This window comes from Mesoplodon densirostris, chromosome 16, assembly GCF_025265405.1.
Source record: "Mesoplodon densirostris isolate mMesDen1 chromosome 16, mMesDen1 primary haplotype, whole genome shotgun sequence".
Lineage (NCBI taxonomy): Eukaryota > Metazoa > Chordata > Mammalia > Artiodactyla > Ziphiidae > Mesoplodon > Mesoplodon densirostris.
Window position 1 is genome coordinate 57,166,050 of NC_082676.1, and position 26,874 is coordinate 57,192,923.

Below are 26,874 nucleotides of genomic sequence, written 5' to 3' on the forward strand. Positions count from 1 at the left end.
GTGCACCTTCTAGGAAGGGTCCTTATAGCTTGGGGGAGGGGAGAAGTTTACCTTTTTTGTGTCACAGACCCATTCCGCAGTCTGGTGATGAAGCCCATAGGCCTCTTCTCAGAAAAATGTTTTAAAATACATAAAATAAAACACCCAAGATTACAAAGGAAACTGATTAAATTGAAATAGAATTATTAAAATGTAAAAAGGAAAAGTAACACACTAATATACAGGATTTTTTATCACATTAAAAAACTACTGTATTTTCAAGCAGAAATGACATTGTGAGATTTTTCCATATCACTGTTGTTACAGGTGCCTGTGACTTCTATCAGTGACCAAGTCACCCATTTTGCTAAGGCTACTAAGGTTCCTATGGTTTGCTGCTACTTTCATAATAAAAGAAAATGCAACCTAACTGTCCATCGACAGATAAGTGGATAAAGATGTGGTATACACACACACACACACACACACACACACACACACACACGTACACAATGGAATATTACTCAGCCATAAAAAAGAATGAAATTTTGCCATTTGCAGCAACACAGATGGACCTGGAGGGTACTATGCTTAGTGAAATAAGTCAGACAGAAAAAGACAAATACTGTATGATATCACTTATATGTGGAATCTTAAAAATAAAACAAACAAATGAATATAACAAAACAGAAACAGACATAGATACAGAGAACAAACTAGTGGTTACCAGTGGGGAGAGGAAAGGGGGAGGGGTAAGCGGTACAAACTACTATGGATAAAATGAACTACAAGGACATATTGTACAGCACAGAAACTATAGCCAATGTATTACAATAACTTATATGAAGTATAATCTATGAAAATTTTGAATCACTATGTTGTACACCTGAAACTAATAATATTGTAAACAACTATACTTCAATTGAAAAATCAAGTAAAACAATAAAAAATAAAGGAAATACTAAATTTCAGTCAGAGATTAGAGAAAAAAGTTGTAATTTCTTCCCCTGTGCAAGTTCAGACCCCTGAATCCTACCTGTGGAAATGGAAGAAGTCTCTCCCTTGCCCCCTCCTCCTTCCTGGTACCTGGGATGAGAATGGGATGGCTGGAGCTAAAACAGCCATTTTGGACTATGAGGCAAGATAGAAGGAGCCCTGGTCTCCAATGACCATGGAGCTACATACCGGCCCAGCCTGCCTACCTCTGGACAGAGAGATGAATTCCTATCATATTAAGCCACAGTTTGCTGGTTTATTCTTTATTACATAAAGCCACTCAAACCTAACTGTAATTGCTGTATCGCTAATACTTTTACCGAGTAGTGAGTTTGCAAACAGTTTGAGCCTGATCATTAGCAACCTTCATTCATCTTCAAGAGACACTCTCTCCCTTACCTACAAAAGTGATTCCTCCAGAGCTACAAAGGAAACCCAACTAGAAAGTTCCTCTGTAGTTGACGGCCTTGCAGGAGACAAACCCGGAAACTGTGAACGACAGAAGTTTCCCTCTGCCTCAATCCTGCTCCACCTCTGAAGCACGTCCTTTAGAGCATTCACGCACCCAAGTATCAAGTTTTACAGCTCAGGGAGCTTACGACCACGCACCACACTCCAAGTCCACGACCAGGCACACACACATCTGACTTCATCCCACACTCTGGAAAGTCCACGGTCACACAGGAGCAAGCACAAAGGCACTGCCTCGATGTGCAGGCCCAAGAGTCATCCTGGCATCGCCAGAAGCTGCTCAGAAAGTACTTACTAATTGTCATGGACTCTGGCACCGAGGCAGAAGGTAACAGGCTGCTCAGAGGACTTCCTTGGCCTGGAGGGCTGGCTTCCACACTGGGAAAGGCAGGCAGAGGGAAGTTACAGTTGGCCACTTAAACACACCTCTTCACCATTCAAAACCCAGCAGGCATTATGCTTATTCAGGTTTACGAACTGGAAGGAAGGGAAGGATGCCCTTTGAAATTATAGTCGGTCCTCATTTGTGGATTCCAGAGCTGGAAATTCGCCTTCTCCCTGCAGTTTACTTGTAACCCCAAAACTCCCAGCTCTCGGGTATAACATGGTCACCTGTGAACACGCACAGAGCGGCCAAAAGGCTGAGTCACGGACGTGCATGCTCCCAGCTCACGCCAAACAAGGCAAGCTCTGCCTTCTTTCAACTATCATTCTATCCTTCTGGCGAGCTATCTAGCACCACAGTGTTCACATTCTTGTGCTTTTTGTTGCTGATTTTGCATCTAAAATGGACCCAAGCTAGTGCTGAAGTGCTGTTTGGTGTTCCTGAATGCAAGACTGTGAAGTGCCTGACGGAGAAAATACACGTGTGAGGTGGCCCTTGTTCAGGCCTGATGGTAGGGCTGTTGGCCTCGAGTTCACAGTAAGTGAATCAACAACATATGTTAAATAAGGTGTCTTTAAAGAGGAACTGGCATAAAACATAGGTATGTACTGATCTGTTGACAAAAATGTTGTGACCAGACACTCCCAGGAACTTAGGAGCAATGGTTCCATCTTGACAGAACACGACCACCACAAATAACGAGAGTTGACTGTGTAGTTACAAAGAATTTGCAGCGTGGAAAAATAGTACTTCACATCTTTCATGAAAATGGCAAGACCATAATCTGGTTACCACACCCCCACCCACACACCAGGAGGAAAAGGACCAAAAACATCATCGATGAAATGGAGTTGGGGTTAAGAGTGAGGTAGTTTCATGTACTGCTGCATTTTCCAAATGTTTTAAAATAAACAGCAGAGGGCTTCCCTGGTGGCGCAGTGGTTGAGAGTCCGCCTGCCAATGCAGGGGACACGGGTTCGTGCCCCGGTCCGGGAAGATCCCACATGCTGCGGAACGGCTAGGCCCGTGAGCCATGGCCGCTGAGCCTGCGCATCCAGAGCCTGTGCTCCGCAACGGGAGAGGCCACAACAGTGAGAGGCCCGCGTACCGCAAAAAAATTAAAAATAAACAGCAGAAAGGACTCAGCGTCCTGGATGCATCTGGTGACACCAACTCTTCCTGGTGTTGTACTAATCCGTACGAGCCTCCTACAGGGAGTGCCATTCTCAGAGAGCAGGGCAAGACTGTAACACCAAGCGTGGGTGGAGGTAAACAATGACTCCACTCTGGAGCCAAGGTTGAAAATGCAGATGCTACACCCTGGGGACACCAATTTAAATCCATGGAGAGAAGGAAAAAGCTGTAAGAGCAACAAGGATCACGGTGGCATCAGGGAGTCCTCAGTGTCCATCTCAGTGTCCACCAAATGTCCAGTGACTCTGGACAACTCAGCTTTCCCTTGAGATACTTTCATTTGAAAAAAAAGAAAACCAATGTGATGCTTGCTACTGAATGCCAGACTTCACAGATATATAATATCAAAGTGGTTTAAATATTATGTAATATTACAATTATAAATTGTAATATTAAAATTGTTCAATTGTTATCATTATCAAATATTAAAATCAAGCAAATTATGATGGTGGAGGTACCCAGATATGGTCCCCAAAGTGGAAAAAGTAAAGGTGGTATGCAAGTGAAATGTGACACGTACCAAGTCTCGGGCCTGAGATCCCCTGGCCACTTCGCACTCTGGGATGTTAGACCAAACCTGAACTAAATTAACGTGAAGTGAGGCCTTGCCCTTCAGTCCCAGCAGGCGCCCGCCCATCTTTAAAAAAGAATAAAAGGCAGAGTTGTAAAGAGGACAGTTCAACCCCAGAGGCAGCTTGGGGTCTGAATACTCACCTGTACCGAGGTCCAGGCTCCGGAAGGACGGGGTCATCGGGTCCCGTCCCGTTCTCCAGGCTCCCGAGGCGGGTATCTGCGCGCACACAGCAACCACAGAGGGAAAGTCAGGGTTCTGTTCTCGTTTCATTTTCCCCAAGAGACAAGGACACAGTGCAGACACTGGCTCACCTGCTACATCAGTTTACCTACAAATGTTTACCGTCGGGCACACTGGACTCTCATCTGCTCCCTGTTTCATCTCTCTGGGCCGTAATCTCAGACTCGGTATCAGTCACTGACTGGAGGCCCTATTCTCCCACTTAACCTTTTTTTCTGCATTGAGTATAGCTGACATACAATAATATCAGTTTCAGGTGTATAGCATAGTGATTCGACATTTACATACACTACAAATTAATCACCAGGATAAATGTAGTATTATCTGTCACCGACAAAGTGATTACAATATTATGGACTATATTCCCTATGCTGTACGTTACATCCCATGACTTATTTATTAACCTCTTTGATCTGGAGCCACCTGGAGTTATGCACGAAGTCCATATCCAGAGCCAACCTCAGAACCAGGGAATAATAAATCAGCTGTTAGATCGGCTCCCGCCTGCAGTGTCTGGAGATGGACACACGAGGGCAGCACAGCCCAGTGACTGCTGCTTTCTACAGCGCCACTTGCCCTGCATCAAGTGGGAAAGGCATTTGGAAGAAGTGAGGCCATAAGTCATCTCTAGAAACAACAGGCAAGAGGCACTAAAGACTTTCATAGATGCATTAGCTGCTGTTCAAGTCTCTTCCCAGGAAAAAGTACAAATCCATGGCCCTGAGGCTGGACAGTGACATTAACGCCAATGTCATCCAGCAGAACACCTGCACGTTGGACTAACTTCTGGTTTGTCAACACCCCCAACCAGGCCTGGATCAGGGACAGGGGGTGCAGGGACGGAAGGACGCACGTCCCGTTGCCCTAAGTCGTCTGTCGTGTGACCTCCTCCTCTGCTTACACCTGGTCTGGTCCTGCTCAAGATTCCCCAGCTCTTAAGAGGTTGACCTAAGGGAACCTTCAGGGGTTTTCTCACCCTTCCTTCTACCCTGCTGTCCCCACCAAACTATTCCACTCACTGCTACCTCTTTTAAGAAGTTCACAGGGGGAAGAGAAAGTGTCCACCTCTCCGCCTCCCATTTCTCATTCCCCAACATCGTGGTGAGGTCAGGGTGCAGGCTCCGCCCACTGGCCTGGGTTCAAGTCCCTGCTCCCCAACTTCAATCCAGCAAGTTACCCAGCCTCTTTGTGACTCGGCTGCCTCCTCTCTGCAATGGGCTGACACTCGTACCAACCACACATTTTTTTCTGTTGGAGTGTAGATGCTTTACAACATTGTGTTAGTTTATACTGCACAGCAAAGTGAAGCAGCTAGACGTACACATATATCCCCTCTTTCCATACAACATTTTAAGAACGCCCGCCACATAATTAAATTTCACATGTTATTACACATACATTTCGGTGACAGCGTGCAGTGAACGGCGGCTGGTATCAGCTCGCCCTGAAACCAAGACCCCTCCCCTCCCCCTCCTAGGAGCTCTCTGCTCTCAGCCTTCAGAACACACTGGTCCTCCTCCCCTCACTGTCTCTTTCTCTGATTTCTGCGTTAAGGTGTCGCTGGATCACGGCTCCGTGGCCTCTGACGCCCTTGGCAAACCCAGCAAAGGTCCTGGCTCCAGCTCTCGGCTCCGTGAAGGTGACAGCTCTGAAGCCCTTACCTCTGGCTAGGCCCTCAATCTTGAATCCTAAACCCACGTTTATAACCACCCTCCAGAAAGCTCTACTGGGATATGTACTGGCCTCCCAACCGATCGTGACCTTCAAAACCGCTCCAACCTCAGAAGATGGTGGCACCACCCTCCCTCCCATCCCAGAGCTGGTTGGTGTCCAAGACCAGTCAGCCCCACCCAGTCACCTCCCACTCTGCGCTCTCCAGCCACTTCCCCCGCCCCCCAGTTCGAGGGCTCCAGGCCCTCCCCGGGGTCTTCTGCAGCAGGTCCCCTCAGCTCTGCTTCAGCCTCCAGTCGAACTCACACACAGCCGTCAGATTCCACTCCCTGAAGCAAAGACAGGACTCCAACTACACAACGCAAATCCACGGGTGGAGTAAAGACCAGCGTCACCCACCAGGATTCCGGACGCCACGCCTACCCGGCCCAAGTGGATTTCCCGTCATAATACACGACCCTGACCCCGTCAGCTGCAGCGGGCCTGATGCACTGGGGCCACAGAGCGATCGCAGACACTGTCGAGGCCCTTCTTCCTTTGCCCCCAGCCAGACGTCATTTTTCCAACTGCCAGACATCCACTCCCTTCAGCATGCCCACACCCCACCCCGGCACTGATGTGCTCCCCTGAACCCCAGCTGCGGGCCTGGCTCTGACTAGGGTCAGGGTCACACTGGAAGCAAAACAGACATGGTCCTGCCCTCACGGACCTCAAAGGCTAGTGCGGGTAGGGGTTCGAGGACAGGCGTTATCAGGTAATTACACAAATACACGATTTCAGGTGGTACACCAAGGTCGGAGCAGTGGAGACACCTAGGTTTACAACATAGTGAAACCAAGGCCCAGGCTGTGTGCAGTGTGGTGGGCGTGGTGGGCGGCAGGGTGGGGGTGTTCTCTAACACAGCAGCCCTCGGGCCACAGCCTAAAGGCAGGAGGAGCTAGAGGGGAGGAGGAAGTGAAAGCTGGCTGGTATGGCCAGGGCAGCAGGCAGAGGGGAAACAGGAGGAGGTGAGGCTGCGGGGTGAGTGGGGGCCGGGTGGGCACGGTGAGGGTTCCGGATTTGGAGCAGGAGAATGAGGCGATCTGATGTACAGTCTAAAAAATCACTCTGGCTGCTGAAAGAAGGATGGGTGGCGGACAGGGATAGAGAGCTGCTGAGAGGCTATTTTGCATGAGCCCAGCGAGAGAAGGATGAGTCAGAAGAGGGTGGTGGAAGCATTCAGAGGACACTTCGACCATTCATTCCTCGATGTCAGAGGATTAAAACGATGTCGCTGTCCCCTCCCTGCCTGCGGCACTCCCAGGGGACTCGCCTTTAGATCCCCCAGAGCCTGGCAGCGACCCAACCCCAGACCCAATGGCAGGACTGGGAGAAGTCGGGGAACACTGGACATGATGGGGAGAGGAAGGGGCCGAGGACCCGAGCTGTCCAGTGAACCAGCTCCGCACTTGCCAAAACCCAACTCCAACCACAGCCCCTCAGCGAGCAGCAGTACCGTCTCCACTCCACGTGCACAGTCAGCAGGAATGGGTGTCCTGTCCCCCTCAGGTTAGGATTCTCAGCTGAAGGAAACTTTGGGGACTTTTCCTCCCTGGCAGCTTCAAACAGGTGTTGGTAAATGTGCTTTGCTCTGCTCTAGGTAATGACATGCCCACAGGAATGACTGGATCTAATCCTCCATCTGCTTGTCAGGGTCTCGGGTGACCCTGGGCTGGTGTCTCCCTTCTCTGAGCCCGTCCCTAACCCCCAAAATGCAGCCCAAGGCGTGGCCCCCCAAACCACAGAGGTGCCTCTTCCAAGGTTCAGAAGGATAATAATCCTGTGTTCAGGGTCCCCTTCTCTGCCGCCTTCTCCCTCCCCAGACTTAGCTACTAAAACATCCATCCTTCCCCGCCACAGGCCTCTCTCCCTTTTTTTATCCCCTCCCTCTTTCTCTAAATACCCCCCAAGTTAAAGACATGAAATGACTCCCAGGCCAGAAAGAGAAAGGAGATCTGAACGTCACTAAAGTAGGCAAGTGTCAATCAGAAGGGACACTAGTCAAATGGAGTGAAAGAGAAGGAGTCTTGGGGAGAAATCTGGCCGTGCACACCCAGGCAGCCAGGCCAGCCTCAGCACCACCAGCCCGCACACCTCCACGGACATGGGGCATCAGGCCAGGAGGGACTTGATGCACTTTGGCACTCCAGCTAGGACACGGCTTCCCCCAGCTGATTCTAGTATCTTCGGGCAGCCCTAGAATAACGTGCCTTTCCATGCAGTGTTCTCACCATGGTGAGTTTGCCCCTCAGGCGGTCACAAGCTTCCATGACTCCTGGCAGCTTTGTTAACAGTAAGTTAAAAAGCTGGCAGACCAGCTCACATGCAGCACCTCTGGTGAGGACAGTCGAGACCAGCTGGAGCTGGGGTCCTATCAACAGTGACGAGGTGGAGCCTCTGGGTCTGCAAGGCTGACAGCCCGAGGAGGGATGGTGGCAAATCTGCGGGGGGGAGGGGTGACTCCTGGTGAGGCTCCTGGAGGCCGGCCAGAATGCCGCGTTCTGTGACTAAACCCCGATGCGAATGGCACACAGCCAAGCCCCAGGAGCAGCCTGACACGGCAACCCAGCGACAGTTCATGACCCAAACAAAAGGCTCGCCCGTGGGGAGCAGGATAAGGGGAATGGGGAACTGGACCCCGACTCAGATGCCTGAACAAGCACTGGAAATCCTCCAGCGGTCCCACAGACAAACGTGAGGACCACCTACTCTCTGCCAGCCACCCCCCACCCACCCCCCGCCTTCTCAGACATTCTGCTCGTGTCTGCACTGCTGCTGAATGGGCAAGGGCGAGGTGACCAGACCTCCAACCTGCAGTGGCTCAGACCAAGGCTGGTCACCCGAACGGAAGGAGCTGCAGGAGCCGGCCTGGCCTGCAGGCACCAGCTAGGCCCACCAGACCGTCCCTCTCTGGGGTTCCAATCAACACCTGGACAGAAGCTCTAGTTGGTACGGAAGGACACACAGCCGAGGCAGTAGTGTTGGCACCTCAGCCAAACAGGCCAAACAAGAGGGCGGAGAATGATGAGGGAGCAAGGACAGACCAGGAGGGAGAGGAGGTGGGGGCAGGTCCCCGCAAGGAAGCGTGGGGCCCAGAACGAGAAGGACAGCAGGACCTCGCCGGGCCCGGGATCCCTCCATCCCAAAGTCCCAGCTTCCAGCCCACGGGCGCCCGCAAGACGACCTCACTAGTGCAATGCCTGCAGGAAGCCTGCCTGGGGACTTCACATGTGTCCGGCACCTTGTCCCAGATTAACTCAGGGAACCTTTGCCACAAGTCTCAGACGGAGGAGGTATAACAATAACCATCCCTTCCCTCGCGGGCTGTGGTCAAGAGTGGATGAGCTAACCCAGATCTGTCACCTTACAGTCCTGGACTCTCTTCAAGGGCTGTCATCACCACCATCCATACCTTCCAGAAGAGGAGAGCCTGGCGGACGTAAGTCACTTAGCCGCACTCTCATTAGCCTCAAGTTACACCGGGAACACTGCCTCGCAGGGTGGTCACGTGCCCCCCTCAGCACCTTCTAGAGCTGGGCCTGAGCTGACCGCCCCCAAGGCTGCGCCAGTCAGCGTGCCCGCCCTGCCTCGTGCCCCAGCTGGTTTGAGTGGGTTTCCGTTCCTGACACAGTGACACAACAACAGTCCATCATCCGGTTCAGAATGTCAACAGCTTCCTGGGCAGTCGGTGGGCCCCGGCCCACGGTTCCCTAAACCTGGGCCTAGGAGGGTGAGAAGGGCACCTACACAAGGGGGCCGAGGCCTCCGTGACACACTGGTGCTGAGACAGTGACGGTGACCAAGCACTTCACTGCACCAGGTGCTGCAAACACCTACCCCACCAGGGGAGCCGGGCTCATCCATGCTCCCACCCTCACCGCCCACCCCCCCAATACTCCCCACCATGACCTGCTCTTACTAAAGAAAACAATCACAAACCACAGGCAAGCCTGCTCGACCACAAGGAACAGGTCAGAAATGCTTACCCACTTTTAAGCAAGCTACTCCCTGACCCCCAAGCACTTGGCTGCAAAGAGCACAAGGACCTTTAGAGCTACGGGTTCTGTGACCTTCTCCCTTCTCCTAAGAGGCAAAGATAATGGTCACCATTTGTGATCAGCCTATATGTGACCAAGTTCAACAAATCACTGCCAAGAAGAAAAACAGGCCCCAGGGGCTCCCTGGTGGTTTGTCAACACTCGCTCAGGTGAGAGCACCTCAAAATACCCAGGTTCAGCAAGGAGGGCAGCCTCCGTCGCTCCTGAGCCCGACAGGCCCCGACCGCCCTGAGCCCTGGCCTCCGTACTCACCCTCCCACCACCCCCACCTGTAGACGTAACCCAGCCACTCCTGCTGCTTCTCGAGCCAGAGCTGTGACAGGAGGCAAGGAGGAGTCGGGAGACACCTACCTGCAGGGCCGTAGGAGCCCACGCCACTGACCGGGAAGAGCACATCGGCGTCGCCGTGCAGCACGTGCAGTGGAGCCCAGCTGTGCATCTGGGAGAGGCAGGCAGCCCCGTCCAGCGGCCTGCGGGGGGAGAACACAGCTGCACGTCAGGGCCGAAAGCCCCAAGGGCCCCGACTAGTACAGCACCTGATGGGCCTCCACAAGCCCCCTCTTGGGAACCAACCAAGCCGTGAGGGGGATGAGAACAGAAGCAGGCCCGGGTGGGAGTCGGGAGCCAGCCCTCCGGTGCCCGTGTTTACTGAGCACCTCCTACCTGCCCGGCAGTGCGCACACACTCTGTGCTGGCAAAGAACCAGCCAACAGTGTCCATCCTGCCCTCGTGGAGCTTACAGTCTACTGGGGGAAGCAGACATGAGGCATGGAATCCCACAAGAAGGTGTGAAATGGCAGCTCAGGTCTGTGGAGCTGGTCGGGAAGGTGGTGGAAGGCTTCCTTGAAGAAGGGACGTTTGAGGTGAGGACGGAGGGAAGAACCAGAGTCACGGGGGCAGGAGGTGGGGGCAGCATGTGCTGGTGCTGAAGCAGGAGGAGGCCCCGTGGGCTCCAGGCTCTGAAATGACCTTGGGCTAGGGTCCCTACGCCTCGCTGGTTCTCAAACCCTCACGAGTAAAGGGACAGAACCAGACCGGATCGTGTCTGGGTCCCTTCCAAGAAAGGGGGTCAGCTCAAATATTAACCAGGCTCATATGATCGGTTATACTGTCACCTTATCCACCAAGTACCAAACTAACCTGAGCCGTCTTTGTGACGCCAGGCTGGTTCAGTTAAATTTGAGAAAGTATTTGCCCACTGCAGCATCTGCCTCTGGGCAATCAGGCACCACTGACAAATACCAGGAAGCATCTGTGCAGTACTTGAAAGTTTATAAAATCACGTCATAAATCAGTTGTAAAGAAGACCAAAGCAGATCATAATCATACCTACTTAATGGAGGGAGGGAGGGAGGGAGGGATGATGATGAAGAGGAGGAGGAGGGAGAGGGAGATGGAGAAGGGGAGGGAGGGGAGGGCGAAAGGAGGGGAGGAGAGAGGGGGTAGGAAAACAACTCAGAGAGATCATGCGACTTGTCCAAGTTCATCACTTGGCCAGAACCAAGGCTTCAGCCCAGGTCTTCCAGATCCAATTACAATGAGGTCTCCTGGCCACTGCCCCATCATTGACATGGTGTATATAATTCTTCTTTCGTTTAGAGCAGGGATTAACAAAATTTTTCTGGAAAGGACCAGATAGTCAGTGTTTTAGGCTTTGTGGCCATACATATACTTCTTTGTTGGTTTTTTGTTTGGTTGGTTTTTGCTTTTTACAACGCTTTAAAAAATGTAACAGCCATTCTCATCTGGGGGCAGATTTGGCCGGCAGGCTAGCCTGTCAACTCCTCTTTTAAGGCCCGTCTGTAGACATTCTCCTTTGAGCACTCTTGAGCTTTTGGTCACACGTTTGACACGGAGCAGGACACACATCAGGTAATAACCCTAACAGACTTTTGCCACCTGTGTCATTTAGTCCTGCAGGTAATGCACATGACGAGGCACCGAAGAGGAAGCGCCCCCTACCTGTGTGCCCAGCCGCAGAGCCAGGTGCCAGGACGAACTTGGCTCTGCCTCTACAGTCTGTAAAGAACCGCCCACCCGGGGCTCTGATCCTGCACCTGGCAACCAAGGGGACTCCCAGACACCCAGAGGTGGCCAGGGGCGCCCCTCGGGACGCAGCAGCAAAACCACAGTCTTTTCCCGGCCGCTGCACCGGCTCCAGGCAGGTGGGATTTTCTGTCGTTTCTAAGGGGACATCTTGCCACTTTCCAGCAACACATGCAGAGCACAAAGTGAAGTCAGGTCCCACCAACTAAGGTTCGGACCCGAGTAAAAGTAGCCAAAGGCCTCCACCTCGAAAAGGAGTTACACTGCAGTGATTCCTAAAGCAGAGACCAATTCAGAATACGGGGTCAGAGTTGGGCTTAGAAACAGAACCGGTGTTGCTTTTCATTAGAAAAGTAAGACACTTATTTTAAAACCTACAAAATGCCATAAAGAGGAGGGGGAAAAATACACCCAAAGCCCCATTACCCAAAACAACTGGGGTAGACACGATTTCCACAGTGTCTTTTTTTTCTTTCTTTACTCACGTGCTTTCCTTTATGAGGTTGTAATGAAGCTAGATGTAGGTTTTTATATTTTGCTTTTTTCATTCAAAATTAATTCATAATTTCATCTTCATACTACTTAGATACTCTTAGATGTCATTTAAGATGTTTAAGATCCAGAACATTAAGATTTTAAGATTTAAACTACAAAATATTCCACTGTTAACTGTTCCTCTGTGGTTGCACATTTTCGTCAGGTTCATTGTTTAGCTTTTCTAAATTAGCATGTTGGTATCCAGATGCAGCAACCTTTTTCCTGAGGCTGGTCCTCAGGGTAGCTTCCTAGCAGTGGAATTACTAAATCAAGGGGGATAAACATTTTTAAGGCTCCTGACATTGTGTCAAACTGTTTTCCCCAAGGGCTGCGGACATGACCAGCGCTCTATCAGGATGACCCTAGCACCAGCCATACCTCATCATTATTCCACATTTAACGTCTACTACGTGTCTGGAAGATTCTAAGCATTGAGGACACATTGAGAGCAAGCCTTCCAGGCAGGGCGCTAACCCAAGGCCGCCTTTCACCCAGTTCTCTTTAAATCTTGACAAAGACGATGGGCAAAATACAGTGTCTGGTTTCACTTTGCATTTGCTTAATTGCTGGTGAAGTGCAACCTTTTTCATGTTTGTAATTCTTTTTTTTTTTTTTTTTTTTGCAGTATGCGGGCCTCTCACTGTTGTGGCCTCTCCCGTTGCAGAGCACAGGCTCCGGACCAGGCTCAGCGGCCATGGCTCACGGGCCCAGCCGCTCTGCGGCACATGGGATCTTCCCGGACTGGGGCACGAACCCGTGTCCCCTGCATCGGCAGGCGGACTCTCAACCACTGAGCCACCAGGGAAGCCCTGTAATTCTTTTTGAACTATGTTTTCACCCCACTTCCCTGTTGGTGTCATGGAGCACACATAAAATGACAGGAAAACCCCTTTCTATGATGAAGATATTATATCCTCTTTTAAGAAAAAACAGGGACTTCCCTGGCGGTCCAGTGGTTAAGACTCTGTGCTTCCACTGCAGGGGCCGTGGGTTCGATCCCTGGTTGGGGAACTAAGATCCCACATGCCACCTGGTGTGGCCAATAAATAAATAAATAAATACTTTAAGAAAAAAACAAAAGCAAGGCCAACACTTATAAATACTGAGGTAGTTAAAAAACTAAAAACAGAACTACCATACGACCCAGCAATCCCACTACTGGGCATATACCCTGAGAAAACCATAATTCAAAAAGAGTCATGTACCACAATGTTCATTGCAGCACTATTTACAACAGCCAGGACATGGAAACAACCTAAGTGTCCATCAACAGATGAATGGATAAAGAAGATGTGGCACATATATACAATGGAATATTACTCAGCCATGAAAAGAAACGAACTTGAGTTATTTGTAGTGAGGTGGATGGACCTAGAGTCTGTCATACAGATTGAAGTAAGTCAGAAAGAGAAAAACAAATACCGTATGCTGATACATATATATGGAGTCTAAAAAACAATGGTTCTGAAGAACCTAGGGGCTGGACAGGAATAAAGACACAGACGTAGAGAATGGACTTGAGGACACGGGAGGGGGAAGGGTAAACTGGGACGAAGTGAGAGAGTGGCATGGACACATATACACGACCAAATGTAAAATAGATAGCTAGTGGGAAGCAGCCGCATAGCACAGGGAGATCAACTTGGTGCTTTGTGACCACCTAGAGGGGTGGGTAGGGAGGGTGGGAGGGAGACACAAGAGGGAGGAGATATAGGGATATATGTATATGTATAGCTGATTCACTTTGTTATAAAGCAGAAACTAACACACCATTGTAAAGCAATGCTAAAAAAATAAAATAAAATAAAATACTGAGGTAGGAGGGACAAGATTTTTCCTCACTCATCAGACATTTTTCCTCAGTCATCAAAGAAGTGGTTTAACGGCCAGCAAGCAGAGGTGTAAACCCAATTTTTGGCCAACAGAGCATCTAAAAGACCATCAGAGCATTCGACTTTGCCAAAGGCCACTACAACCCACCATGTGCTTCTCCCAGCCTGGCCCCTTTCCTCCCACAAACCTGGCTGTGCTATTAAACTTTTAAAGTTCTGGCCCCTCCAGGATCCTAGACCTTTCACGTGAATATTAGCTTAGAAGCAAAATGAAAGTATTGCTCAGTAGGCCATCTCATCATTTCTCCCTCTTTCCCCAAGAGGCTCTGCAGAATGCTCACTCAAGATCCCTCTTTATGCCAGAGAGTGGCTGTCCATAATCCATCGGGGGCCCAATGGCCTCAAAGGGCCCAGGCCCTGGAAAGGTCACCCTGCACTGTTTTGTGTTTCACACATCACAATGCTGGCAGCTATCCTGGCTCGCAAGCTGGCCTCCCAGCTCCAGCCTCCCCTCAATGGCACCAGTCCAGTAGGAAGAGAAATCACTGTGTTTGAGGCCAAAAAACTGATTCATGGAGTGAATCAACTCAGAGATGCACTCACCTACAGAGACAGAGAATGCAAATGGCATTTCCTAAAAGGCCCAGAGGAAGAACTGTAGGTGTGATGGTTAACTTTATGTGTCAACTTGGCTAGGCCGTGGTACCCAGATATTTGATCAAACATTATTCTTGATGTTTCTGTGCAGGTATTTGTCTTGATGAGATTAAAATTTAAGACAGGAGACTTCGAATAAAGCAGATCACCCTCCATAATTTGGGTGGGCCTCATCCAATCAGTTGAAGGCCTTAACAGAAAAAGACTGAGCTTCCCCCAAAGAAGAAGAAATTCTGCCAGCACACTGGCAGAATTTTCAGACTCAAATTGCAATTCTTCCCTGGGTCTCCAGCCTGCCAGCCTACCTTGCAGATTTTGGACTTGTCAAGTTCCACAATCACGTGAGCCAATTCCTTAAGATAAATCTCTCTAGATAAATACATACATACATACATACGAGAAACACACACATACACACACACTATTGGTTCTGTTTTTCTGGAGAACCTTAATATAGTGGGTCACAAGACTGGATGCAGGTACAAAATCATTCATACACAGTAAGCAAGAACAATGCTGGAGGGAAGTTATCCTAACATACTTTAGTAGGAGAAAAAAAGCCTTGTGCACGAAAATGTTCATTTCAGAATGGCTGATAACAAAAAACAAAAACAATGCCAACAACCTAAATACTCAACAACAGGGGAACTGTTAGCAAATCATGACATTGATCTGACCGAATATCAACCAATCCGAGATTCATGGCTATGTAGAAACTTGGAAAATATCTGACAGTACATGTAAGCTTTGGAACACAGCACAACCTAACCTTAATTCCAGTTCTTCCCACTGGTTTGACAAATCTTAACTAAAGAAACTGGTCTTTCATCCATCAGGTGGGGTTGACACCCACAAACCCCCCAAGGCGGCTCTAAGTATTAGGATACAGAGAATCTGTAGTTTGCCTCACCTGGCCTGTCCCAGATAATCGACAAGGTAATGCTACTAACATGGGCATGCATGTGAATGAGGATGAGAGTAAAAATCAAAGACAAAAACAGGGAAAGTCTCATGAGAAAGAAAAAAAAAACTCCAATTCAACACATGGACATGCAAAGCTTCGGGCTAGAGGCACAGTGTGCCCCTCCACTGCACCAGAGGGTCTCGGGGTCTTCATTTTACACTTTCATGGGCTGTTTTTGAAGCCAGCCATGACTAGGGTTGCACTGCACACTACAGAACTCAGGTGAAGAGGTCACTAGTTTATTCGGTATTAACAGTAAGACCAAGCACAGGAATTATTACAAGAGTTACAGTATAACAGCGGCCACAGCTGCCTGCATTCTTTCTTGAAGTGCCAGCACCTGTGCCCAAGGCCCAACACGCAGGGTCCCATTAACTGGACAACAACTCTACAAAGCAGATGCTGTTTTTCTCCTAGGTCTCACGTGAGGCCTGAAGCTCTGGGAGGTGAAGAAACTCGTCCAACCTAGTCCAACCTAAGCCACGCAGCTAGTAAATGAGAACCCAGGTTGTCTTGATTCTAAGATCCAAGCTCCTAACTATGCTTTTCTGTTTTATGCCTTCACTTGCACCAAGCCCCTCCTGCAGGTATAAATGCACCGCAGCTCCAGTGTTAAGGTGGCGAGTGCAGGCTAGTTACTGCCGTTCACACCCCTGCAAATAAACACAGAAATTACCAGCTGGAGACTATTCTCTAGAATACCCTGCCTCTCTCCTGAGCTTCCTGGGCTAGTGGCAAGTAAGAGATGCAAGCAAAATCCAAGCAACAAAAATGAAAGACACAGACATAAAGCAAGAATTTCAAGGTCTACATCTTGACACCAACTTTGCAATAAGTACCTTCAAATAGTATATATGCTCCCTTTCCCTTAGTTCTCAGGAGTGGAGCAAGCTCATGCTCCTTCTTCTGAAATCAAGATCTGAAAAATGAATGATGCCCCAAACAAACAGAAAACTTGCAGTCTAATTTCACCCAATACTACAGAAAGAGCCAGCCACCCTTCCTCAGAAGCTCAAGCAGAACTTACTTCTCTGGCAACTCTGAGTGGCCCGGGCACTTCTTTCCAGGTGTGCTCCCGTACACGTCGTCCTCATTCTCATCCACATCTTCATCATCGATGCTTTTCACATCAAGCTTCTGGTACCCAAACTCCCCGTTCAAAGACAGAGAATCGATTTTCCATGAGTTGCTGCTCTGACTTCCGTTGGAATTTGGCCCAAAAGGGCTTTCAAAGGCCATCATGATATTGACCGAGGAGCGGTCGGAGTTCTCCTCTGAGCTTTCCCCCGCCCCAGGGATCTTCTTAAAAACATCCCCGGAGCTCTGCTCGTCTTCCTCGTCATCAAATGAGATGATGTTAGTCACCTTCTTTTTCTTCTTCCTCTCCCTTTTACATTTGGCATCTGGCAAAAGATATGAGATAAGAAAAAGCAGGCAAGATAAAGAAATGATGGAGCCATCCTGCCTCTAGACTGTGGAAAATCTCTACTATTCTACTAAAAAATAAATCTGAGATAAACTCAGATTTCTTTTAACCCTTGGAAAAAAAATTTGTCTACGGGAGACCAAGCAAAATGGATGTGAGCCTCTACCTCTGATGTGAACATATACGCCATAGAGCATATATTACAATCATTCCTTCTAAGCAATCCTTCCAAGCACTTTGATTAAAAGGGTGAATCATTATTGAAATGATTTGTATTATATCAAGTGGAAGTATCTTTGGAAGATAGTCTAATGGCTGGGAGATGAGACCAAGAAAATCAGTTTGGGGATTGTAGTCGACTGTTTAACAGCCACAATTCCTCGCAGCCTAGCACGATGCCCCTTTACAGTGGGGCTTTGCTGTCCCCCATCGAGGGTGCTATCTATTTCTCCACCCTCTGGAATCTAGGCTGACTTAGTGCTCTGCTTGTAAGAACAGAATGTGGCAGAAATAACAGTGTGTGAGGTCTAGAGCCTAGGCATTACCCTCATGGAATGCTGCCCTGAAATGGCCATGGAAGAAGCCTGTCTAGCTTACTGGAGGATGGGAGACCGTGTTGGGGGAAACTGAGGTGCCCCAGCACCAACTCCAGGTGCATGAGTGGGGCCATCTTGAATCTTCCAGCTCAGTCACCAGCTGAATGAAGCCCCATGAGGGAGCCCAGGTGAAACCACCAGAAGAACCATCCTGCCAACCCACAGAATCATAAAAAAAATAATAAATTGTGGTTGTTTGTTTTAAGCCACTACATTTTGGAGCTGTTTGTTACACAGCAAAGGCTAACTGAAACAGAAGTCAAGACGACCTTGGTGACCAGCACTCAGATGAGCCAGTTTGTTCACCCATCTTAATCATCAACCTTGGGTGTGAGGCACTTTGGAGCCGATTCCAAAAAGTCAAATCCATCTAAACCAAGGTGTGACGTGGTGATGCTTCACCAGTGTGTCCCAACTCTGAGACAGTGTCAAAAGCAGGTTCCCAAAATGGATAGAAAAGATACTCCTTTGGCCAGTTTTTGTTTGGTTTGGCCATGCTGCATGGCATGCTGGATCCTAGTTCCCCGACCAGGGATCAAACCCGCACCCCCTGCAGTGGAAGCATGGAATCTTAACTACTGGACTGCCAGGGAAGTCCCAAGATACTCCTTTGGGTATGCAAATTCCAGCATCTCTGGTACACAAAGTTATCAAAAGTCCTGTTTCTATGTCATTCGCGTGGGGTCTCTGCTCGAGAAAGAGAGGGCAAGACAGATAAAGCCAGTGTGTACCAAAGACTCCATGGAATTCTGAGTCTTCACCATCGTTAATAATTCCAAAGGGATGACCATGATTACTGCTTTGTTTAAGGGATTTGAGAATACCAGGATTAAGCTCTTATACCCAAAATCTCCAATTTTGCTGTTGCAACATTCTGGATGTCCCAGGAAGTTCAAGGGGTATTGTAAACTTCTCACAAACTTGATCAGAACTGAATCAACTTTCCTTTGCCTCCTCACAGCCTAGAGTCAAAGCTAACCAACTCCTCCCTTCCCCCGGCCTCCACTTAAATGTCATCCCCCCAACGGTATACATTCTCCATAGCACCCTGAGCTGGGCTTTCACCCCACTTTTTTTTTTTCTTTTTGCGGTATGCGGGCCTCTCACTGCTGTGGCCTCTCCCGTTGCGGAGCACAGGCTCCGGACGCGCAGGCCCAGCGGCCATGGCTCACGGGCCCAGCCGCTCCGCGGCACATGGGATCCTCCCAGACCGGGGCACGAACCCGTATCCCCTGCATCGGCAGGCGGACTCTTAACCACTGCGCCACCAGGGAGGCCCTCACCCCACTTATCAGAAGGATAATTAAAGAAATGAATGGATGAAGGAATAAAGGAATGAAGATCAACTTCCCCTGGCTTCACATGACCATCACACCCTCCCTTTCAGTTTGCTCTGACTGAGCTGTTGACTTGGTTACCCTATCATCTTCACATCTCAGGAAGGCTCTCAGATCCCTTTCCAAGTGCATAAGGGTAAGAAAGATAAACACATGGGGACTTCCCTGGCGGTCCAGTGGTTAGGACTCCGTGCTTTCACTGCAGGGGGCACAGGTTCAATCCCTGGTCAGGGAACTAAGACCCTGCATGCCACACAGTGTAGCCAAAAATAAATAAATAAATAAATAAGATAAACACAAACATGAACTGAAAATACGAGTGCATCAGATTTCACTCCCCCTGGTGCTTTCAGCTGTGACACAATCTGTCACCCTCCCCCGAACCTCCGTCCTCCCCCGTTCTCGCTCACCGGCACTGACGTGCTTGGACACGACGGGCAGGGGGTCGGTCTCCTGCTCAGGCCTGATGAGGATGGAGACGGCCGAGGATGCCGTGATCTCCCTGAAAAGGCTGCTCACTCCTTGCGTGGATTCCTTCAGCAAGGAGGTCACATTCTGCGTGGATTCCTTCAAGAGGTCTGAGACGGTGGGAGCAAACTTACTCTGCCCGTTTAAATCCTTGTTGTCGATGTTAATCGCGAAGAGTATGGAGTTCAGACCTGCCCCCAAAAGGGAAAAGCCTGGTGTGTCTGCTGTTCAACAGTCACACTCCAACCCAATCAACAAGCTGCAGACGTTAGAGTACACAAGAGGGTACACACTCGTCTCAAATGGTGATAAAAACCACCCACAAAACTGGGGTCAGGAGATACCCGCTATCACGGGAGTTGAGTCTTTCCAAATTCTCTCCCTATCCGTCAGGAAGACAAATGCAAATAAGAAGTCAACCATGGGGAGGTTAAGGAGAAAGTTCTGGGGTCGGACTGCCTGGGTTGAATCCCAGCCCTGCCACTTACATGCTCTGAGACCTTGGGTCAAGCCATTCATGACCTCTGAGCTTCAGTTTCCTTATCTATAATAGGCGGACAGCAGCATCCCTTACAGAGTATTAAAGACCATCACCCATCGAAAACAGCTCAGTAAGCAATCAAAAAATGTGTACCAATATCATTACCATTATCACTTTAGGCAAAAACTTGCCCTGGTCTCCTATGGCCCACACAGGACATCATGGTCACCTGACTCTTCCTCATCCATGGACAAGCCTAACATAACTCCCAGTAGGTGGGACTCAGGGTAAATTTTAAGGGAAGAGAGAAAAAGGAGGCAACAAAGGATGTAGAAGAAAGAAGCAGGTTACCCACTTTATCCTTTGAGTGACAGTCAGATGTTAAACAATTTAACAATTCATCAACTAGCATCAAAGCAGGGCTTTCCTGGTAACAATCATGTACTTGACTCTTTCTCACATTTCATTCCCTCATAGCCCTATACAGGTGACTGCCATGCTATCAGGATTCCCACGTCACAGAAGAGAAAAGTAAAGGTAAAAAAGCTCACAGGATCTGCCCCAGGCCACCTGCCAGACAGGGGCAGAGCCAGGCTTCAAAGGCAGGTCTCCTCCCCCAGTTCCCTGGGTCTTTATATTACACTTGCAAAGCCACGGCCAAAACCCCTCAACCCCATGCTTTCCCAGCCAGGGTATCAAATTCTGGATAAATGGACTCAATTGCTTATCACCACTAAAGGAAGGACAGCGGCAAGTGACTCATTATTAATTCGGTGAGGACAGGGAAAACCAGAGCCTCCCCTGGAGTTATAAATTCACTCCCAGGCAGCCTCTTCTGCTCACCAAGCTTCACAGGAGCCCCCGCCCTTGGCCCTGGCCAGGCTTACCAGCTGCCATGGTAGGAAGCATGCTAGACCTTTCTTCATCCATCACAAAAGCCCAGTCTTCATAAAAAGTGCTGCAAATTGGAAAACAGAGGGGACAAACTCTGAACGGTGGTTCCCAGCATCTGTCAGCCAAACAATTCCCACATATGGCTCCCTGGAAAATCCATGCCTGGTTATCCCAGAGTGGATATACGAGGTCTCTGCTGGGCTGAGGCTTCTGGTTATAAACAAAGGATTGAGCGCATATATCCTACAACTTCCTCACTGGTCCCCTGAGACCTTTAGAGTCCCCTGAGCTTGAAAGTACTGAGATAGGCATGAGATGTACACGTGGTATTTCTGAAGCAAAAAAGGAGAAGGGGATAAACAGAGGGGTGACTTCCACTCAAGCTATGTCTCTAAGAGACAGACAGGAAATCCAAGCCGGCCCACAGGGCCCCTCTGATTGGGTTAATACAAGAAGAGACAATTTCAATAAGAAATTATAGTTCCATGGCTCCATCAACCAGGGCATTTGTATATAACACCAGCTTGGGCTGCAGCCCAAAAGCCCAAGTTACCCCTGGAAAGGGCTGGGAAGCTAAAAAGGCCCACAGATCTAAACAGCAGTGGGGGAGGAGGGGGACAGAAAGGCCTACAGGTCAGTCCATTGTTCAAGGTCATTCAGCAATAAATGGTACAGCCAGGGCTCCAAAGCAGGTCTCCCAGCCTCATTCCCCAGGTCTTTATCCGACCCTCCGTTAAGCAATAACAAGCAAATACCCTCACCCCCCTGACTTCCCCGCCAGGTCAGAGAACTCTAAACTAACGGAGTCAAAACCCAATTTCACTGAAGCACAGTCAGTGACGGGTGACCTGGAGTTCAGCAAGAGACCAGATACATAACTGCTGAAGCAACTGAATACAACTAACAGAAAGAGAAAAGAAACACATCATTTTCAACATACTCAACCTGGCAAAAATGTCAGTGGAAGCACAGACTACATGTTCAAGCTGGCACTGCAACTAGACCTCTGATTCCCAAATTTGTGATTCTTTACACATTGGAGCCAGTTTTCATGCATGTAAATGAATTTGGTTTTCCCACATCAAGTTAGAGTGGCTAGTGATTCAGGTAAGTTCAACTTGGATTCTTAACAGCTGATTCATTTCAGCTGCTCACTGTTACATTCAACCTTGACAATGAGAGCACAACTCTGAACTACAGCTGTCCCTTGGTATCCATGGGGGATTGGTTCCAGGACCCACTTTGGATGCCAAAATCTGCAGATGCTTCTATAAAATAGTGTAGTACAATTGGCTCTCCAAATCTGCAGATTCTGCATCCATGGATTCCACCAACCACAGATCTTAAACACGGTACTCAATCTACAGTTGGCTGAGACCACAGATGCAGAACCTGGGGATAGAGAGGGCAGACTGCACTTGTAAATGATCTGCTGGAAAGAGCTTCACAAAAAAAAAAAAAAAAAACTATTATAAGAAACATGCGTATGTTCTCCTTAATGAAAGCTGGTTAATGCTCAGATGTACACACAGACATTCGCAGCCTCCCAACTCAGACCCTAAGCAGCACACAGGTACAGCTGGTGCCAGTCGTTCTGGCCCCCATCCCTACCATTTCATATCCACAGGGTCTGAACACACAACTGGACAAGGTACCACAAGCAACATCAATAGGAGAACTTCAAGGGTATCTTTAACAGCCTTAGTGAACAATCCCAGAACACCTAACAAACTACGGGTAGAGAGGTGACCACAAGCAACAGAAGAAACAGAAGAGGAGACTTGAGCCAGGGAATGCACAGCAAGATATGAAATCACGGAAATGCATCACAGCACTAAGGAAACGTCAGCTTAATGAATTAACTGACATTTCAATGTTGAGGATCTGGGCTGATGTGGAAGTTATTCAAGGGACCAGGGCAGAATTGATCACTGTCCCTTTGCATCATCAGGTGACACAAAACAACATGTCTAGCTCACCCTTCTCAGAGGGAAAATAACAGTGAGAGAGAGAGAGAGAGAGAGAGAGAGAGAGAGAGAGAGAGAGAGAGAGAGAAACAGACAGGGAGAGGAGAAAGAGGTCACAAACACCAGCATACAAGCAAAATGACAGAAAAAATACCAACATGTTAGCAGAGTTATGTCTGTGTAATTTATGAGTGATTTAAGTTTTGTCCCAGAGGGTTCTACAGCATCATCAAATGTTTCTGAAGGGAAGATGGCTGACTGTACTATCGCTGATGCATATTCAGTGCCGTCTCCCCATGGCTGTGGGATAACCATACCTCACCCACCCTGCTGAGCTTGCCTGTGGCCGTGTAACTTGCTGGCCAATGAAATATGAGTGGGAGTGAGCATCACGGCGGGCAGAGGTTTTAAGAGCCAGAGCTTCGCTCAGCCACAGCCCCTTGTCCTGCCCTGGCAATCAGGAAAGCATATGTAGAGACGGAGCCTCTGTCAGCCTGGGTCCCTGAGATGAGACCTCCCACCCATGACAGACATGCAGCAGGGGGAAGAAATGAACTCGGCTGTCTCAAGCCAATGAGTTTTACACAATGCTTGTTATGGCAGCATAACCTGGCCTATACTAACTGACAGAGTGAACTTTATGGTGAAGAAAAAAAGAAAACAAAATAAAACGAGATGTTGTTTTATAATAACAAATGACTTCTCTCCCCAACTTAAAACTTCCTTATTTCTTTCCATCAGTTTGGGGTTGATTAACCTCAAAAAAACCAGAAGGAGCTGTACAGTATGCAGCACGCAAGGTGAGACACAACATGAAACTGGGCACTGAACACCCAACATCTAAAGAGAAAGAAACTCTGAATCTGAAAGAAACCCAGATTAAAATTCCAGCAAGTGGGGCACAGGCTGTGTCCTAAGACAACAGCTCTCTCCACACCCCAGGCCTTAATAATAACAAGCATCTATTGAGAGCTTGCTGCATGCAGCTGTCATGTGGAGGGAGCCCTTTACAGGCATCCTCATTTAGTCTCTGGTCGACTGTCCCCACAGCACAGCTGGACAAGCTGAGGCTGGAAGAGGGGAACCCAGCTGCCCCAGATGCAGGCAGGCAGATACTACGATGGTAACCCCTCGGCGCACCCCCTCCCTGAGCCCCTCTGGGGTACCTGAGCCTGCTGTGGTCGGCCAGGAGCATGTGCAGGTAGCGCTCCAGGGAGTGTTCGTTGAGGGCGCAGCGCAGCCAGGCGCGGCCGCGGCCCACGTCCGAGGCGATGTGGCGCAAGGCGTAGAAGCGCTGCAGCTCATGCTTGCTGAGGACCTCCTTCACATAGAACCAGAACACGGGCTCTGCGGAGACAGTGGGACCGCGCTGTGGGACGTGCATCGTTTGAAGAAGAACACCCTTGGGCAGTTTTTGGTTTTGTTTCTTTTAATTGAAGTATAGTTGATTTACCATAATGGAGAAGAATATTAAGAAAAAAAAAAAGAATTGTATATATGTCCATGGGAAGTTTTGAGGGTTGTAAAAGAGTTACTTCTTAGCACCAAAAAGGAAGATACCCAAGAGTATATTGAAAATAAAAATGAAGCCCCCATCCACCATCCAGAGATGACCAACATTAACATTTTCAAGTCAGTCTTTTTGCCTGCACTTTGCTTTTTTATACAAAATTGACATCTGTGATAGCTGAATTATGACCCCCAAAGATAACCATATCCTACTCCATGGAACCTGTGCATGTTACCTTTCACGGCAAGAGACTTTGCAGGTGTGACAGGTCATGTCATTACAGGTGTGCAGGTGTGTCCTTACAGCGGAATGACCCCTGTAAGGATCTTGAAATGGGGAGATTATCCTGGGTAGTCTCTGGGGGCCTGACATAATCACAAGTGTCTTTAAAAGAGTAAGGGGGAAGAAGAGCTGATGCAGAAGAGAAGGCAGTGCCATGACCAGGAAAGCATAGCCTGGAGTGATGCGGCCACAGCCAAGGAATGCCAGAAGCCACCAGAAGCCGGAAGAGGCAAGGAACAGATCCTGCCCTGGAGCCTCCAGAAGGAACCAGCCCTGCCATCACCTTGACTTTAGCCCAGTGAAACTGACTTTGGACTTCTGCCCTCTATAACTGTAAGAAAATTAGTTTGTGCTGTTTTAAGCCACAAACTTTGTGGTAATTTGTTAGAGCAGCCATAGGAAATTAATACACCATCACATTGTGTGTTGTATATGTATATGGATGCATGTGTGTATATATAAATACACACACATGTAGCTTTGTATCCTGACTTGTTTCTTTTCTTGTCTAGATCATGAACATTTTCCTGTAGCATGTAAAGATCTCTGAGAACATGATTTTTGATAGCTCCTCAGTTAAACACAATTTATTTCAGGACTGCTGGGAACATAATATAATGGCAATTTTCCCTGTATAATGCTTTGAACATCCCTGTACATAACTCACTGTCCTTGTTTCTAGTTCCTTAGGGGAGATTTCCATAGGTCTGAACAGATTTAAGGCCTTAAGGAAAGCTAAGAAGTTTGTTTTTATCCATAAAATAGCCATCGTGTCGCCTCACATCCTGCTTTTCTTGTCCACATGCACACAGATGTTTTTCATAGGTGTCATTCTAGTGTGTACCTAATTTTGTAATCAACCTTCTTTACTTAAGGACAGTTCATCAACACTGTTCAGTGCTGCCAATAATAACGGCAACAACAGCGAGAGCCGCTACTACTTATTGAGCATTAACTACGTGCCAGCCATTGCACCCAACACTTTCCATCCGACCTCAGTCCCCACAACCACCAACGCCATCTCCATGTCAAAGACAAGGCTGAGGCCCAGACAAGTGCAGTAACTGGCCCAGTGACACACGGTTATAAGTGGTATCGCAGAAAGGGACCTCAGAGCTGTCTCCCTGCAAAGCACTTCATCACACTGCCTTGCAAAGTGAGGGGCGCTCATGTTCACACCTGCTCGATATCCCGACGGGGAAACTGCTGAGTCTCTGCTGCCAGACGGGGATTCTAATCCAGTAGCTAAACAGGCTCAGACCCCTCTGAGAAGGTGACAAGAGCTCTGAACCTTCCTTCCAGAAGGATGTGAATACACACATCTCCATAAACTGGAGAGCAAGTTAATAAGCTCACTCTAAGACTGCAGTTCAGCTCAAGTAGCACAGGCTGCATTCTCCCCAGTAGCCACAAGCTGGGCGAGGCTATGGGCCCCCAGGTAGACAAGAAGGACTCGTTCCTAACAAGCTTCCCGTCTAGCAGGCAGGACAACAGGTGAGGAGGTCTTCAGCGGAAGGACCCTGGGCAGGTCCCCTCAACCATGCTAAGCTTCACACTCCTCTCCCTTAAAGTAAGCCCCAAAGTGCAGAATCACCTAGGGTTACTGGGGTAACTGGAGAGAAGGGGGGTAGAACACTGAGCATGACGACCAACCACTGTTTGCTGAATAATTATCCTCTTATCCAAGAGCATTCATATTGTTTCCTCTTTTCCTTTTTCTGTTAACAGCATCTAAATGTGTATGTACTTACGAGTGTGTGTATGCATCTGTGTATCAAGTCAACCTCTGAGATCATTTAGAATAAACATCTCAGGAACAGACTGGTAAAACCACCAGCAGGGCAGTTTACTCAGAATACCTTCTGTCTCAATCCCTAAAACCCAAACTAATCCCCTCCTGAAACCCATTAGATCAGCCCAAACCGCACAAGTGCAAACAGCCTTCTTTCTACTGGAAGCCTCTCTCAGAATTTGGTGAGAGTACCACTCTGGGCCAGCCGGCTGACCAGCCAAAAACTTGTTTTGTAACCCACCAGACAACCATCAGTACATCCATCACGATTCCAATCAAGTGACTCTCACCTGCACTGTCTTTCCTGAAAACTACAGTCACCTCCCTCTGACCCTGAGTACACATGAAATGCCTCCAAGTGTGTTTTCACCTTTCAATTTCGCAGATTGCGAACCGATACAGAATCCTTCTAAAGCTTGCCTGAGTGATGCTATTGATGATCATTATTATCCCAGCGGGGCTCCGCTTCCACTGCCAG

General features: G+C 48.7%; 1 protein-coding gene across 2 annotated transcripts in view; it reads right to left on the minus strand.

Moving 5' to 3' along the window:
* The window catches only part of SNX29 (sorting nexin 29), a 564,284-nt gene that overhangs the window by 472,291 nt on the left and 65,119 nt on the right, over window positions 1-26,874 (minus strand). For both annotated transcript variants that reach the window (XR_009530118.1, XM_060078037.1), the window contains exons 5-11: window positions 23,979-24,159; window positions 20,839-20,909; window positions 19,413-19,661; window positions 16,671-17,046; window positions 9,959-10,077; window positions 3,740-3,815; window positions 1,742-1,824 (exon numbers count right to left, since the gene is read on the minus strand). Coding sequence is in view for 1 of the 2 variants with exons in the window: in XM_060078037.1 (XP_059934020.1) it covers window positions 1,742-1,824; window positions 3,740-3,815; window positions 9,959-10,077; window positions 16,671-17,046; window positions 19,413-19,661; window positions 20,839-20,909; window positions 23,979-24,159 (1,155 nt within the window). In the remaining variant the exon portion in view is untranslated. The remainder of the gene's footprint in view (window positions 1-1,741; window positions 1,825-3,739; window positions 3,816-9,958; window positions 10,078-16,670; window positions 17,047-19,412; window positions 19,662-20,838; window positions 20,910-23,978; window positions 24,160-26,874) is intronic.